The sequence below is a fragment of the Fusarium fujikuroi genome, chromosome FFUJ_chr03 (assembly GCF_900079805.1).
Source record: "Fusarium fujikuroi IMI 58289 draft genome, chromosome FFUJ_chr03".
In the NCBI taxonomy this organism is placed as follows: domain Eukaryota; kingdom Fungi; phylum Ascomycota; class Sordariomycetes; order Hypocreales; family Nectriaceae; genus Fusarium; species Fusarium fujikuroi.
Genome location: NC_036624.1, coordinates 3,015,065 through 3,031,590, shown reverse-complemented (window position 1 = coordinate 3,031,590; position 16,526 = coordinate 3,015,065). Strand labels below are relative to the sequence as shown.

Sequence of the window (16,526 nt, the reverse complement as noted above, 5' to 3'; positions counted from 1 at the left end):
AGCATAAGGCAGGTTCCTTTAGCTGGCATTACCTTTACCTTACATACTAGGTATAGTAGGTAGGTAGTGCTACGTACCTCAAATTGGAAACACCACGAAAAGACACTAGCCCGATCTAGATAAGCTCAACCTCATCTGTGGGCCCTCTGGAGTTCCCGGGTACCTTAAGTAAGCTGCATAGGTCCTTGAAGTTCCCAAGGTGGATTCTTGATATATAACAGTCCGTCTCTATATTGATATTCATTTTCCCGGGGAATTTCCTTCGCCACTCAGGCCGCTCACAATTGAATTGCTCGAACTGGTGTTGCGTTCCTCGGATATTACGGATATGCGTTGAAACATTTTCCTAATTTGGTCTATAATAAACTAAACGGCGAAGTTCGCTGCATACTTCTAGTGTGATTTTGCAACAATACCTAAAGGACTCGAACAAGACAGCTTTCACTTGTATCCCGCTAACTCCCATTCATTCATACATACGTACATACCCAATTGCGAATCCCGTTCCAGATGGTGGGTTGCAACAAAGCCTTTGATGAGTCAATCAGTCCTGCCCACTCAGAACCAACTCCAGAAGCTCACAATCCTCTTGGCCCGTTGGTATATACTATATAGATGGAAGAATTTTATCCCAATCCAACTCATCTAGACGAGCAAAAACTCCGTTGCTCGCTCTCTTCGACTCTCATTAGTGTTCCACCTGTGCGCTCAAGCGTTGTCCATTTTCAACAGGCAATTACTCTCCTGTATTCTTCTGATCAAGAAAGGAGATTTCGTAGCGAGGGGCTGGCGCTCGCTCCACTCGCCGGGCGACTTGAGGGAGGCTGTGGTCCATTTCGAGGGCCTGTTGGGCTCCCATGAGGAGCAGGATAAGGCGGCCTCTGCGGGTGAAGCTCATGAGAGAAACCATCGTGCCGCGGCGGAGGTGGTGGTACCCCATTCGTCAGGGTTGGTGGTAAATGCGACGCAGGAGGAGGAGGCGGAGGAGCGTTGTGTCCGTGGGTTTGATACGGATGAGTATAACGAGGCGGCGGCGCTGGTCCATTCAGTCGTCGAGGTGATGGAGGAAGTCCGTTGGTATAGGGCTGCGACGCGGGGCCACCATGATGGTTTGCTGGCGGCGGTGCAGGTGGTGAAGATCCAAGCGCAGGCCCTGGTCCCACAGCTGGAGGTGGTCGCAATGAAGACAGTGTTGACATCGGTGGTGCATTGTGAATTGGGGGTCCTCCATTGATGTGTCGAGGAGGCGAACCTTGTTGGCTTGCAGGTCGTCCCCAGTCACTATATGATGGTCGTTGAGGTGGGAGGGGTGCGTAAGGGGCAGGGGGAGGAGGCCGGGCGCCCAGTGCGTGATCTGCGACGAGTGCAGGTGCTTGCATTGGTGGTGGAGGAACTGTCGGAGCATGAACTGGTGGAGGCCAGGCATAAGCAGCAGAAGGATTGGTTTCACGGGGAGCAGGCACCATCTGAGGCGGACTGCGCAAAACATGTGTTGTCGTACCTTGTATGCCTGAACCGTGAGTCGTAGGTAATGGAGCTTCTGCCATGAGAGGAGACCGCCGCGGGTGCGGCTTTGCTGTACGCTGGGCCTTTCGACACTTGTGGCATTGGAATCGTCTCTGTTCTACGAATTTCTGCGCCTCGCTCCCGAGTGTGCCGTAATGCCCGTTGGTGAGTTCGCGTTCCTGCGAATTATCAATCGGCCACCACTTCGGGCTGGTGTCAATACCACAAGTGATGCAGACCTTTTCTCCTGGTTGTTTTGATTCCGATGCCACGTCTCCCGTGTCCCCATTTCGCTGCGGACCCCACCCGCCATTGGGAATATTTGTTGTCGAGGACCTGCGTAGGCCAGGCTGAGTCGTTGTACCTGACAACTTGGCGGCGTTTGTCATGAGATTGGCCTTGCGGACCGTGCCTGTCAGTGCCAGGTCGGCCTGCTTGTAGTTCTGTACATAGAGCTGCAAAGCATTAAGTCCCAATTCATCCACAATATCTTGCATCTGATGAATCGTCGTCTTCGTGGGGGCGTGATCCTTACACCACACAGTTGCCGACATGATACCACTCTCCCCATTGATGGCCACGATGTTAAACTGGTCTCTTCGCGTACTCTTCACAGATGTCACTTCAAATCCGAGAACATGTCCATGTTGCCGAGCGCATTCCGCGTGGACTGTATTCTGGTTAGTATGGCCAATCTTTTTCTTCTCTCTCATTGGGACTCACATGGAATGCGACACTGATGGCACGACACACAGGCTCCATCCTGTTTGTTGCACACTTGACAAGTCTCATCATATCTGCTCCTGGGAATCGAAGGAATGCCTTCCGAAGGCTCCAGTGCTTTGGCGTTACCAAACTTGACTTCTGGGGTCCAAACAGCGCAAGTAACATGGACCCAATTGTTGTCCGCGGTCCTCTTGAGTGGTTCCCGGGGGTTGATGGGGCGATTCATCTCTTCCTGCTTTTTGCGGTAAAAGTCCGCAGCTTTCCGAGCTTGCTGAACCTCCAGGCGCTCTCGCTCACGATCCTTCTCCGACATCTTCTTTTTGTGATGTGTTATTTTCGGCTGTTCCACGAAATCATGTTCTGTGTATTCAATGGGACAAAGAACACACTTATAATGCTAGGTCGACGTTAGTGCAGGCGTATAGATGGGTTTGAGGCAACATACGATCGAGACTTGTGGGTTTTTATCGTTTGCACACATATCACAAGTCCATTTCCCGGAGTTTCGATTATCCATGATGCCATAGCAATTGCGGTGTACCGTCAGGCGGCATTCGCGGCACGACAAGTGCTGGTCCCCTTGAGGTTCCAGTTGACCACAGACTGCACAAGGCAGCACAAGAGGTTTGGGGATTGCGGGGACTGAAAGGTTTTCCACACTCTTGTCCTTCTTCTTGGAAGTGGTAGAGCCGGCTGCACTAGCAGCATCCGAGTGACCATTATCCACATCCTTGTCAGAAGCTGCACCTTTAAGCTTCTTCCGTGGCGGTTCTTGTACCGCGGCAGTGGCTGGGGTTGTTGAAGGAGTTGGAGCCCGTTCCGGCGTCATCATGCCCATTTCCTTCGCGACTTGTAGCTCCCTGAGGAGGTCCTCATCTTGCTTCCGTTTCCAGCTTCGACCGCTGCCCTGGTTGACCTTCTTGGACACCTCGTCCACATCTTCATATCGAATAGCATATCTGCGCCATAGCTCAGCGCAGCGACGGCACAAAGCTACCACACGCTCTTGGCCCTTTTCCTTATTCGAGTTCTTTGAGCCCCCATCGTTGACGATCCCAGGAACGGGGTTCGGAGCGCGCCTCCATTGTCGCGAGAAAGTCGTGGAGCAAAATTGACACATAAATCCTTGCTTTTTCTGACTTGCTTTCTCAATATCAAACGCAGAATCATCATCGTTATCCGCAACATCATCTGCCAGCTTACTGGCAGCGGCTTCTGCTCTCTTGGCCTCCTTCTTTCCTTTGCGACCGGCCTGGTTCTCCAAGACCTGCTTCCCACGTGCCGATTTTTTCCAGGCGTAGTAGTAGCGAGTTACCATACCATAGTGCATAGTTTTGACGTGCTTTCTCACAAGATAGAGTTCAGAGCCGTATTTTATCACTGCTTCCTCAAATTTCTTTTGCTCTGTTGGTGTCAGTTCTGGTTCTTTGAATGCCTCCTTCTTGGTCTCAGAAAGATCCTTGAGAGCATGTTCCATGTTGAATTCTGCAAGAAACAATTTGTTGGCAGCCACGTCTTGCAGGTTGGTCGAACGTTCTGGCAATCCAAGATCTTTTGCCATCCCCTTGGCCTTTTCCATGTACTCGTTAATGTCCTTCTCTTTAATCACTTTCTCTGGGGGAGGAATCCACATGCGAGTTGCGGTACATTTGGGGTCGTCGTCGTCAAAATCTTCTCCCCGAGCTGTGTAGCCGGGTGGCATGTCTTGAACCCACTTCGGTCGCTTCCCGCGTGAGATCTTATCGGCTTCAATAGCAGCCAATGCTTCCTTGGATTTGGTGTCTTTCTTGCCGTTTTTCTTGATCTCAAGCGGTTTAACGTACTCGACCGGTTTTCCAGGCCACGGGGAAACATTTGCTTGATTCCTGGGTCCAATTCTCGTACTTGCGCGGGGATAAATTCTGTCGTCGTAGTCGAGTGCGTCCTCGGGCTTGCAATGCATTCCCAGATACCGGTACGGCCAAAGAGAGGCCTGGTAGATTTGCTCGGCAGTGCCCTCATGGTGAGTATGTTCTCCTTCTTCGGGGCTGGTACGATTAGTCTCAAGCCCCTGCATCTCCTCGTCCTCCTCATCCATAGGATCATCATCTTCGGCATCGAAGCTTGGATCATTAACATTAGGTGTATTACGAGCCTCCAGCTTCCTTTCCTGGGCTCGACTGCATGCTGCACACGACCAGGCAAAGCCTCTGGATGGCTTCTTCAATAGAGGTGGGTTCACGCAATTCATATGGTATGTGTTCTGACACACTGCACAGTCGACCGAGTCGTTGCTAAACACAACCAATCATGTCAGCCACTGAAGCATGGGTTTGTGATGATGTGGATGTGGAACGTGGGGCAGGCAGTGTAAGTCAGTAGGTACGTACCTTGCGCAATAGCCGGCGCATCTCTTGCAGAGCTTAACGGCGCTAGTGAGCTCCTTGCCACGCCCCTGCTCGACTAGCACGTATTTCCAGCGCTCGTCGAGAACCTTTTTCACATTGGCTGGGACGTTGACAATAGAACGCGTCGGAATCAAGTCGTAGTTCTTCTGGATATAGCGATCGTACAGCTTATCGTACCAAAAGGTGTCATGAGCCTTTCGATATAATTCCATATCCTCAATCTCAGCCTTGTGGTGAATCTGACATTTTCCGCGTAGCGCCGTTAACGGGCTGATGTCGGAGTGCATCGTCGCAAACACCATTCGGAGGTCTGTAGACTTTCGGCCAATGTCCTTGGGTCTGTAGTACCAGTTGATGCGAACAGCTTCCACGGGTTTGCTGCTGTCATTCTGCACATGAAGGAACTCCATGATGCGACCCAGGTAATAGGGTTCTCCAGGTGGCTCACAGACAAGGTACACATGATCTGCGTCGCCAGGTTAGCCACGTTTGGTCCGAATTTCTGGTGGGCCACTTTGAAGGAAGCATGTTACCATTTGGCTCCAGCGATGTACCATCATCGGCCACCATTTTACCATTGACAGGGCGACTTTTGCAGTTGTCAAAAGTCAGCATATTAGTTTCTGGCCATACGATGGACGGAGTCGTTCCGGATGCTGCTGCTTTTTTGGTCGAATTATTGACGGATGTCGCTGGGTTAATGGAACCGGCTGTATTGCCCGCGACCTTGCGCTTCCGTGCGGGCTGTGAAGCAGCCGGCTGCTGCGTTGCCGTGGGCAAATTGTTCGAACTGCCCAACCGTTGCTCCTTGGGAGCATTCGCTGCCTGCGCTGCCTTTGGCTCATCTGTGCCAGCCTTGCGCGAGCTTGCACCGCCACGAGGCGCATCGCCATTCACAGCAGCACTGGACTGACGTGAAGTCTTTTTGGAATCACTGTCCTTTTTGTCGTGATAGTAGTCATAAACATCACCATCAATGTCCCTGTCCTCGGCGTAGTTAATACGCGAGGTACCAGTTCTGTTACGGGAACGTGTGCCGTATGGAAAGGCTGAATCTGCCCCAGCTTCCTTGGCTGCGCTGTCCAAACTCGATTGATTGGTCATCGGCTCTGGCATAGATTGAGCACCAGGGTCAGAGGCGTTGGAATCCTGAGTGTCGAGTTAGAGAATGGGCCCGATCGCGATCGCGACCTCACAGCTTTGTGAGGTGAGTGAGTGAGAGTGAAAGTGAGAGGCACGAGAGTAAAAGTACAAATACTTAAAAGGATCGTGTGGGGGAAAAAAGGTGGACGGTAATCAAGGTACGTTAGATTTCCATATCTAGGTACTCACATTGTGTTGTGCCATGACATTCAAGAGAAATCACTTGCGCAACAACGAGATGTGGTGAATCGCGTATGAAGGCATGCCCAGAGGTGATGGCTTGAGGCGGAAATTGTGGATGATGAAGTCGGCAGGAGAGTTTCGTATAGTTGTCTGATGTGGAATAAGAATAGATCGAGGCCGCTTAGGTGCTTCACTGCTTCGGAAGAATAACTTGAGACTCGAAATAGATATCGTCTGCCCTGCAAGTAGGAGTGTGTAAGTTGAAGAAGAAGGAAGAGGCATGATTCCCAGGCGCCGGGAGAAGAAACGTTCTAGCATTGGCACTGCACACTGCACTGGCACCCCGAGGCGACGGCCCTGGCCTGGTCGATGCACCCACTCTGCTAAGAATACACTGGGGGCGTTGATAGGCCCAACTTGTAGCGGATAAGTAGCCACTAATCAGGTGGCGGCTGATTCACAGACACTGAAACTCAGGTTCTGTCCCCGGTACGATAGAGATAAACAACACTTCTACATATCGCACCCTAGTCATCAGTGTTACTCTCTAGTCTCCACGGGGCCCATCTAGGTCTCGCAGCACTGACGAGCCGACGGATCTCAACCCAACTCTGAGGCGTGCCCATGGGTCCACGGGTCCTCCCACAACAGAGAGCAGGCCATGCCGGGGGGAGAACCACTGCAAAGCCGGTCACTACAGATTGGACTTGGTTGTGACTGTTGCGGTCGAGGCATCAGACCGGCTTTTGGTGGGAAGATCCTAGGGCCTGACTGCCTGCTAACAAGACCAAGGAAGTCGGGATTGGCGTTGGCCAGGCTGAACCAACCACTTTGAGGAAACACGAATGCTCATACCAAGTCGATCACATATACAATGCCACGGTCTGCATTGTCACTGTCCAGAACACTTACAGGCCATGTAAGCAGCATAGAGAAAAGATAGAGGCGTGCGCCCGTCAACATGGTACATAACTTTCTTGAATGATGGAGTCCACCTATCTAAGTAGCCTTAATATCACCAAGCCTTAGTTTCCGCCATTCATCCATGTAATTCAATTCCACCTATTGTCAAAGACAAAAAGATGTTCTTTTCCGGTTCCTATCTGGCCAGCGGTATCTCTCTGTCTGGCCGTCTCTTCCTCAATTAGACTCGGCAACTTTTTTTGTCCTTCACTGCCATTAACACCATACCAAATTTGCCCAGCCCAGTTCGTCATGTCGACGTTCATATTGAAAAGCCAAACTGCCCTAGAAACTATCGCCGCAAGCCCCGCCACGGGCCTAGAAAGAGAATTACGTTCTGCTGATAACGGGGCCATTGGAGACGATGTTTTTAAGAAGGAAATGGCTCTGAGTGAACTTGAACTCAGAGCATGGAACATGGAGCATGGGTGCACATTTTCCGTTGCATCTCCCACACCCTTGCACGCCCTCCCTCGACTCAATCGAACAAATACGTGGTACTCCGTAGTTGACAAAGAATTGTCTTCAGTTGTTAACGCTTTAGGCTTCTGCCCGAGAAAGCCTCCAGATATTACGATGAGAGCCTCAAGTTAACTCAGTTGGGTCGTATCTTCTACACTGTGGCTTTTGTGTCGCTCTCTGGGCATGGACTCTCCCAAATGGCATGCGTCTAGCGTACGTATAGACTATCACCAGTATAGAGTGACATGCATGTTCATTTACCTCCCTCCGCTGAAATTTCTATCGTCGGACATTCTAATAAGCCCACAGGCATGGACTACCGCATCCCGCATCTCTTTCGATGCTTTTGAAAACAGAACAGGGCTTCAACAAACAATCGACCACAGTACTCATCTCAGCGTAGCTATGGATACCTGGGCTCGAATAACCGCTAACCATGCCAAATGAAGGTGAACCAGCTCATATCTCCTTCCTCTCTGCGGCCATAGTATCTCGACGATGATTTCCAGTCTGACGCACCATCATGCCTAATTGCCTATCTGATTAGGTAGCCAATGATGGCTAGCATAGCTGAATCTATGGAGAATCTATGCCAACTGGTCCTTAAGTAAAGAGCCCAAATCACTAGGAATTTCTTCTATCGCCAAACCTGGCTAGGCGTAGCCTTAACCGTTAAGCGCGAGGGAAAAAATCGAGTGTGTGGTGAAGATGTTGAGATCCTCGTGGGAGCTGACGGAAGGGAGTTGGTAATAGGGCTAAGATTGAGCTGGCGTAGTGAAGCCAGCTCCACCAACGTGGCCGGGGCTCTGGTTGGATGGATTGAATGGATTGGAGGCTACACTGGCTTACTTTGGAGATTGTCCATGCCCTGTAGCGGTACGTACTGCATGAGTCTTCTACCTGAGTACCTTAGGTACTTAGGTAGGTAGGTACTGTACTGTACCTTACCTTACCTACGAGGCAGGTAGATAGTTGAGAAGCTGGGCTCGGTCTGTCTTCTTCAGATTAGGTTGACGATTTGATGATCGGATGGTAGGTGGTATTCCCTTGGCCTAGGTACGGTACGGGCATCTGCCAATCCTGACCAGGAGACTTTCATCGACTTGTTATAGTACCGGTGCAGGCATACCTAGGTTCAAGGTATGCTTGTCTCAACTCCCTCATTGCTATAATTTACCAGGTACTAATAGCATTAGCGGATATGCCAAGTAGGCCTTGCTACTCTGGACTTTCCGTTACTAACCACATACCTTAGTAGTGTGTCGAGTTTGGTCTTGATTGCGCATGCCAGCGACTGCTTGATCCTCCTGACAGGTGGCTCCTTGTTTCACCGAATTGCCACAAATGAGATATACTACTGTGAATATAGCTGAATGAGGCTCTCGCAAGTCGGTGGAGAATACATTTGAGAAAATGGCGATTTGCATCAGTACAATCATTGGATGCTTCTATGTGGTCCAAGTCCTGTCGCGTTTCGCAGAATTTGTTGTTACCTATGAATCACAGCGATGGCAATTTGAAACGGCAACCATATCTCGTTGAAGGGCTGGTCTGAATCACATCCTGCAGTAGACAGCCGACCTGTGGATTAAAGACGTCAAGAGGCAAAGTGCATTTCTGTACGTTGAAACCCGTCTCTGGTGCAGATTCGGCGCAAGAAAAGGTAGAGATGACATAGAGTTGATTTATTAGTGTAGGCAGCCAAGATCCTAGCTGCAGAGGGCAATGCTGCACGGTGCTGTCAAATGGTCGTCGAATCAAGATTCCCTGGATGGATCGAAAAAGCACACCACTCAAAAGTGACTGCCCCTCCCGCAAAGGGGAAAAAAACGTACCGGCCAGTTGAACCACCTTGTTAAAGGGTCGTGGGGCAATACACAACCCGGCCACGGGAAAGCTCACAACGACGCTTGAGACTCAATCCACACGACGCATTGCAATATTGTGATTAATCACGGAGGAACGCTAACCAAAAATCATAAGACTGAATCTGAGACCATCCATCCATCCATCTCCGTACATGGGAGATCCTTTTCTTTGGAAGTACATCGATCTAATATAAGATCTCGTTGGCTGTCAGGGTACACATGCGGTCGGCCCAAGAAGGGAGTGGCGCCATGGATGCAAGGTACCTCGTAGGCAGGCAATGAATGGATTATTTGTATCTGTGTGCAGCGTGTGCAGGCAGCCTGAGTCTATTCCCATAGTGTTACAGAGTTAAGGCAGAGACATCTTAATAATAAAGAACAAGGGATGAAAGCCCCGAGGTTTGACGCTGAGAGAGGGAAATGACATAAGTGATGAGGACGGCCAAGTTATTGGGTGGAAACAATTTAAAGGCCAGACTCCTAGCAAGCAGGGGCACTAGCTGCCTTAGGTAGTAGGTTCCATAGCAGGAAGATTGGTTGGTCGCAACGCTCCCAACAACTCAATTCAAGCCGACTTTTTGATTGGCTTGACTTGTGGGGGGGTCAGGCTTGAATTGGCTACAATTCAGCCAATTGGAATTGGATTGAACAAGTCGACTTGCAGATCACAGGTCTAGCCTAATTAGGTAAGGTAAGCCCCGCAGGGAGCTTTTTTTTCTGCTGACTAATTAGCTAAGATAAGATAAAAAGACCTACCCTGGGTTTATAGAATTTCCTTAAAAGTAAAGGTAAAAGGTACCTATATATTACTAATTCTACTATATTGACTTGCTGACTTGCAAGTCAGGACCTAGGTAGACTTGACTTGTAGCCTTTTTTCCTGACTTGCAAGTCAGGGGGTCAGACTTGAATTGAACAAGCTGACTTGAGTTATTGGGAGCGTTGGTTGGTCGTACGGGATAGGTCAGTTTATGGATGATGGGTGGAAGGAGGGCGAGAGGCGAGAGGCAGACCCGACAGGGCATGTTTATGCCACCTGCCGTTGGCGGTGGCTGCCCTGAAGAACAGTGCAGGGTTCATCAACTTCTTAGCGTCAATCGATCGCATCCACCCAATGAAAGCCCTCCATCGTGCCGCGGGGCACCACCAAAAGCCCTGCATCGGCTGCTGCCCGCCGTGCCTGACACCCCACGTCTGGTCTGCTGTTTTACCACGTGACTTGGCGTTTCAAGGTCTTTTTCGACGCGTTGTCTCAACGCGTGTCACGTCACATTTCCTGAGGACCAGTCAAAAAGGATTGTTGGATTTGGTGGCTCATTTGAGTTTCGCTCTCGTCTTGTTTCGTCTTGTTTTCTTTGTCGTTTTTGATACCCATCATGAAGAGCATGCGAGGGTTACTGCACACAACCAGTGTCGAAACTTCAAATGAACAAAAGACTACATTCGCTACCACTTCTGTTGCTGGACATAAAAGAAGTCTATCAACAGTTGGAGAAGAACACCACTTCAGGGCTTCTAGCTCTCGAGCGACTATTCAGTTTCAGCGAGCCGTCAGTCTCCCCTCTGCCCCTCCTCGAATTTCTGTGAGTCGCATTGTTCGTCTGGATGAGCGAGTCGGGCCGTCTGAGTATTCTCAACGGAGGGCTATTGCTGCGACTCCGACGTCGTCTTGTGATCCTGAACTCGAATTAAGCCATTCTATATATGGTCTCCCTCAACAGCTGGTTGATAATTTTTCTTCACTTGGCATAAACCAAATATACCCATGGCAAAAAGCTTGCCTCAAAGGCCCTGGGCTTCTGACAGGAGAAAAGAACCTTGTATATTGTGCACCAACTGGCGGTGGCAAATCTCTTGTGGCTGACGGTGAGATGAATGACGGTAATGCGTGGATCTTAGCTAACACTTGTAGTGCTCATGCTCAAAAGAATTCTGGAAGAAAAGGGAACAAAGGCCCTCCTTGTGTTACCATATGTTGCTTTGGTTCAAGAGAAAGTTCGTTGGCTTCGTAGTGTGGTACAAGGCTTACGCCTCGCCTCTGAAACAACGGTTGATGACGACAAACGCATCTGGCGTAGACGAGCTGATGAAAACACAGTCCGTGTCATTGGTTTTTTTGGGGGTGGAAAAGTTAGAGCAACTTGGGCTGATTTTGATATTGGCGTGTGCACATTGGAGAAGGTCGGTGCCTAGTACCGTGATCCCACTCTGCTAAGCAAGTAAATTATTGACACTCCAAGGCAAACGCACTCGTGAATACGGCTATTGATGACTGTTCGATCTCCAAGCTCCGCGCGGTTGTGCTTGATGAGTTACACATGGTTGATGATGATCATCGAGGCTATTTGTTAGAACTCGTGGCGACCAAACTGCTCAGCTTGGAGCAGCGTGTACAAATCGTGGGCATGAGTGCCACTCTTCCGGTACGTTAGTCGGTCGACTTCGTGGTGCATTTTGAGTCGTCTAATTTGGTAGCAGAACATGGACATGATGGCTCGATGGCTCGAAGGGCATTGTTACGAAACTCGGTATCGACCGGTTCCTATTGAGGAACATCTCGTGTATGACGGCAACATTTATCCCGCAGGTTCTACAAGCAGTCTCATCAAAAAAGCTGCGCAGCTGAACAATCGGTCTACACAGACACAGGCACAGATGAGACCCATCCGGCGAATAGAGCCATCCACCCACAAGGAGCTTCGCGACCCAGTATTAAATGCAGTGGTCACACTTGCTCACGAGACCGCCGTTGCTGGTTTCGGTGCCCTCGTCTTTGCCGGGAGTCGTGGCATGTGCGAGTTTGACGCACGATGGATTAGTCGGGCTATGCCCCAGCCACATGAGCTCAAGGCTGACGTTGTTGACAGAAGGATGGACTTGCTGGGAGAGCTTCGCAGTCTTAACACTGGGGTTGATCCGGTATTGGAAGAGACGGTCCTTTATGGCGTTGCATTTCATCGTAAGTGAGACGTCCGTTTTGCAAAATCGAGCATGTGTTCCTAATTGGTTTAGATGTAAGTCGCTTTAGCCGGCTAAAGCTCACGAACATTTCTGACAAAATAGGCTGGCTTAACGACTGAAGAGAGAGATCTCATAGCGGCAGCTTACGATTCTGGAACACTATTAGTGTGCGTGGCGACCTGCAGTCTGGCTGCTGGTATCAACCTGTAAGAGTCGCTGTTTCGATTGCTAAACACTTTATTTACTTTTGCAGGCCAGCAAGACGGGTGATTTTACACAACTGTCGAATGGGGCGCGAATTTGTTGGACCATCGATGCTGAGGCAAATGCGAGGACGAGCTGGAAGACAGGGGAAAGCATCTATCGGTGAAACCTATCTCTGCTGCCGCGAAAATGACCTCGAGCAAGTTGTAGACCTCATGAATGCGGAGCTGCCACCCGTCGCTAGTTGTCTTAACACTGAGAATCGACGTATCCAACGGTGCGTCTTTCCTATGAAAGCATGAATGATTGCCAGCTAATATATTTCAGTGCATTGTTAGAAGTCATATCCATACGCTTAGCTATGAGTCATGAGTCCATTGAGGACTACTTCTCGAAGTCTCTGTTGAGTCATACTCATAGCGCCAAGTTTGTCAATGATTGTATCACCTCAAGCTTGGAAGAGATAGAATCAATGGGTTTTGTAACCTCCGATTCCTTGTCCATGTTCACGGCGACACAACTAGGTAGGGCAATCGTGGCATCAGCTATCGATCCCGACGATGGTGTATTTGTCCATAGCGAACTCAGTCGGGCGCTCCAAGCCTTTGTCATGGATGGTGAGATGCACGTCTTATACACTTTCACACCTGTTCAAGAATTCGGGGTTATGGTGAACTGGCAGGTCTTTCGGAATGAAATGGAGGGTCTAGACGAGAGTGGTTTACGGGTACTGAGGCTTCTGGGCATCAAACCTACCACAATACTCAAGCTGTAGGTTGTGTTCACGGCCACGGGGTACTCACTGACAGCCAAGTAGTGCTCAAGGTGCCACGCTCCGTGAGACGACGCCAGAGGAGAAGCAGGTTGCTCGAGTACACCGACGCTTTTATCTCGCTCTCCAACTGCGGGATCTGTGTAACGAGATCCCTATACACATAGTGGCACGCAAATATGACGTGCCTCGTGGAATGGTTCAGAATCTTTCGCAAACTTGTCAAGGCTTCGCTGCAGGAATGATCAAGTTCTGCCAACAGATGAGCTGGGGGTATGTTCATGACAACTTTTTTCATCACATAGCTAACCGTAATCCAGAGTAATGGCCGCAGCTCTTGAACACTTTTCAGACAGGCTCGTGGCTGGTGCGAGAGCTGACCTATTGGCCTTGGCAAAGATTCCTTTCATCAAGAGCCGAACAGCGTGAGTAAAACGCTCTCAGCAGAATGCAGTGTTGCTTAAATATCACAGGCGGGTATTTTGGGATAACGGTTTTCGTACCGTGGCAACGATCGCGAATGCAGATCCTACAGAGCTACTTCCTATATTGATGCAGGTCGGTGTTCCGATCTGTTATTGAAAATGCACACATGGGTAACGCTGATTTTTATGCGCAGGCTCAACCAAACAAGATCCGTTTAAAGGGTAAAGACAATGAGAAATACGAAGAGAAACTTCTTGTCAAGGCCAAAGTCATATCAGATGCTGCAAGCAAGATTTGGAGTGAGTTATCTTGACCTCTGTTTCACCTGGCAAGCCTAATATGGTTCCCGAAGAACTCCAAATGCAGGCAGAGATTGAGGAGGAGTAGCCGCGTCCAGAAACTGCATCAGTAGGCAATAGCAGGGGTGACCAGCATTGCAGGATCTTACCAAGGCTTTCATTCTGGTGAGTGCAGGCCTAGGGCAGCAAAAACAAAACAAACAAAAAAGTCGGACTTGAGATGTGAATGCAGGCGTGTGATAGATGGCTGCATCAAGCGTATCGGGTGGCCTAGGAGTGCACGCCTGAGGGAGGCATGTGCCTCGCGAGTCGGCGTGTGTACTGGCAAAACATTGATCACGAACACCAACTGTAAGGATGGTGAGTTGAATCACCCTCCGGATTGAGATCGATTCATGATGCATTTGTCGTTCGCAGACGCGCGTCGATAATACGCGCGGGAGCGGAGGCATAGATCCCAGGTAAGAAATGGACGAACTTACCCCTGTTTAGACCAGTCGGCTTGCCGCCGCCTCTCACAGAGAATTGAGCAAAGAATTGAGAAAATGTTGCGTTAGAGGAAATGAATGGGGAGCTGTCCCTTGTTCGTGCAGGAGGCGTGATTGATCATTTTTCGGTGGCCTGTTTGCTGAGAATGTTCAGAAACTCGATGAAGACCTTACCTATCAGCGATTGGTCTATTGGTGACCAAGCATTGTCTTATGCCAACCAAGCGCTTGTACCGCTGCACTTCGTCTGCGCCCTGCTTATTCTGCGCCAGAATACAGCCAGATGGTTGGGCGGCTGTGGCACTCAATTGGTCGCCGTCTACCATCCACATGCTTGACATTTTGTTGGCTGTTTCTAGGCTTAACCCGGACACCAAGATGGTGTGAGTGTGTGTGTGTGTGTGGTTGATGGCTACCTATGTCTATTTCTAGTCCTATTTTCTATGGTGTTTCGGGAGATAGAACGTTCTGAAAGCCTCATTTTACGCTTTTCACGCGCCCTTACGCCATCCCTTGACTAGAAGAAATACTGGTCTGAACTGGATCAGTACTTGGTAGCTTTGTTATGGCGGATGATGCGGGAAATGCAGAGATTGCAGGCTCAACCGTCACAGTGCACACCTTGGCCGATGCTATGGGCGTTCCTCAGCCTCAGGTTATGGTGATAGACAGAGTCTATGAGGAGGAGAAAGAAGAACATCCCCCTAGCACAACAGAAGATCTCTGGGTCAGTTCAGCAGACGGCCGATATTGCTCTGCGCCTGTACCAATACGAGTTGGTCCTTTGAACAACATGCAAACCTTCTACGTATGTGAAGGTAGCGATCTATTGACATGGAGGCCAGTTGAACTAACAGGATTCCAGGTTCACAAAGACATACTTGTCCAGGCAGAGTGGTTCCAAAAAGCCTTATGCGGAAACTTCAGAGAAGCAAGTGAGCAATTCATTGATCTGCCAGAGGAGGATCCGGCTATTTTTCATTTTCTTGTTGCATTTCTATACGAGGGTTGCTATGAACCTATCAAGCCAGCAGCGAGCGTTTTAGGTGAATCAACCAGCTTACAGCCTAGTCCTGACCCACGAGTACTGATATGCCAGTAGAACCAGAAGTCGACAAAGGAAAGGGTATTGAAGTTGACCCAGAGCCAGCAGAGGCTTCTGACTCGAGCTCGTCAAGTAGCAGTAGCAGTTCTGGGAGCTCGGGTGCCTCATGGAGACGCCGGCGTCGGGCTCGACAAACGAGACATGCTGAGGCGGAAGAAACCCTGGAGAAGCATCCGGGACATCATCGACCGGGTTGCTCGTGTCCTCGATGCCTCGCTCGGCGTGACTTTTCGAGGTGCTGGCAGTGCGGGGCTCAGCGATCCCGCGAAGGCAATCCTCCTGTGCCTGTGCCTTATGGTCGAGGGGCTCCTAGAAGAGGGATCCATCCTCCAGGTGTTTTCCCTCCTCCTGTCAGCATTCCGATGCCTCCTCAGCAGAGCCTACCGGAGCGTATCACGGGAGAGGATCTTCGGACCTGGTTCCTGGCGTATGAGCTCAACCTCGACGTTTATATTTGCGCGACACGTTATCTTATGGACGACTTTCGAAAGGCAGTGATGCGGTCGTGTGTTGATATGCTCGAGACAGCAGGCTGGGATGCTGCACAGCCAAAGATGATGCATCTTTGCAGAAAACTTTATCACAACGTGCCAGAAGTCGATGACTTGCTCAAGATGGTCATGGCACGCGTTGGGTTCCTTCAGCCACTTCTCTGGAAGCGCGCGCCTGTAGAGACAAGTGAGTTCTTGGTGAGCAACCCAGAGCTCGCTGCTACCATTCTACGAGAGACAGTCATGAGGCATTCGCAGCCAGCGGCGGATTTGCCATCGATGGAGCATGTTCATACTACGGCTTATGAAGATGAGTGGCAGAACTTGGGTCGTGCACCTGCGCGAACACGAGCCTATCACTAGTCATTAGTTATAAAACTCGATGAGGTTTGCGGTCGTTGTTCTTTGATGTTGCGTCTACACACTGGAGGCCGGTTCAGTACACTATGAGTATGGCCAGCCACTGGGATTTTTGTTTTTTTTTACTTGAATAAAGTAGGTGCCAGCTCTCATATCTATCTCATCTTTTGCGTAAAGTTATT

The 16,526-nt window shown here is 50.0% G+C and overlaps 3 protein-coding genes; 2 read left to right on the top strand and 1 right to left on the bottom strand.

The window, feature by feature from the left end:
* Positions 1–758: 758 nt before the first annotated feature.
* Positions 759–5,966, bottom strand: FFUJ_03039 (related to PHD finger protein; the record flags this gene model as incomplete). XM_023574841.1 has 6 exons in its annotated part: positions 759–2,176; positions 2,230–2,629; positions 2,678–4,505; positions 4,602–5,085; positions 5,153–5,768; positions 5,952–5,966. The coding sequence occupies 6 exons, from the start codon at positions 5,964–5,966 to the stop codon at positions 759–761; spliced, it is 4,761 nt and encodes a 1,586-aa protein (XP_023428801.1).
* A 4,648-nt stretch (positions 5,967–10,614) lies between these two features.
* Positions 10,615–13,988, top strand: FFUJ_03038 (related to DNA polymerase theta; the record flags this gene model as incomplete). XM_023574839.1 has 12 exons in its annotated part: positions 10,615–11,104; positions 11,151–11,419; positions 11,479–11,661; positions 11,717–12,157; positions 12,302–12,405; positions 12,453–12,680; positions 12,731–13,174; positions 13,221–13,448; positions 13,496–13,600; positions 13,649–13,733; positions 13,795–13,900; positions 13,954–13,988. 12 exons carry the CDS (start codon positions 10,615–10,617, stop codon positions 13,986–13,988), a joined length of 2,718 nt encoding a protein of 905 aa, XP_023428125.1.
* Positions 13,989–14,953: 965 nt separating this feature from the next.
* Positions 14,954–16,347, top strand: FFUJ_03037 (putative protein; the record flags this gene model as incomplete). XM_023574838.1 has 3 exons in its annotated part: positions 14,954–15,196; positions 15,254–15,434; positions 15,491–16,347. The coding sequence occupies 3 exons, from the start codon at positions 14,954–14,956 to the stop codon at positions 16,345–16,347; spliced, it is 1,281 nt and encodes a 426-aa protein (XP_023428124.1).
* Positions 16,348–16,526: the final 179 nt, after the last annotated feature.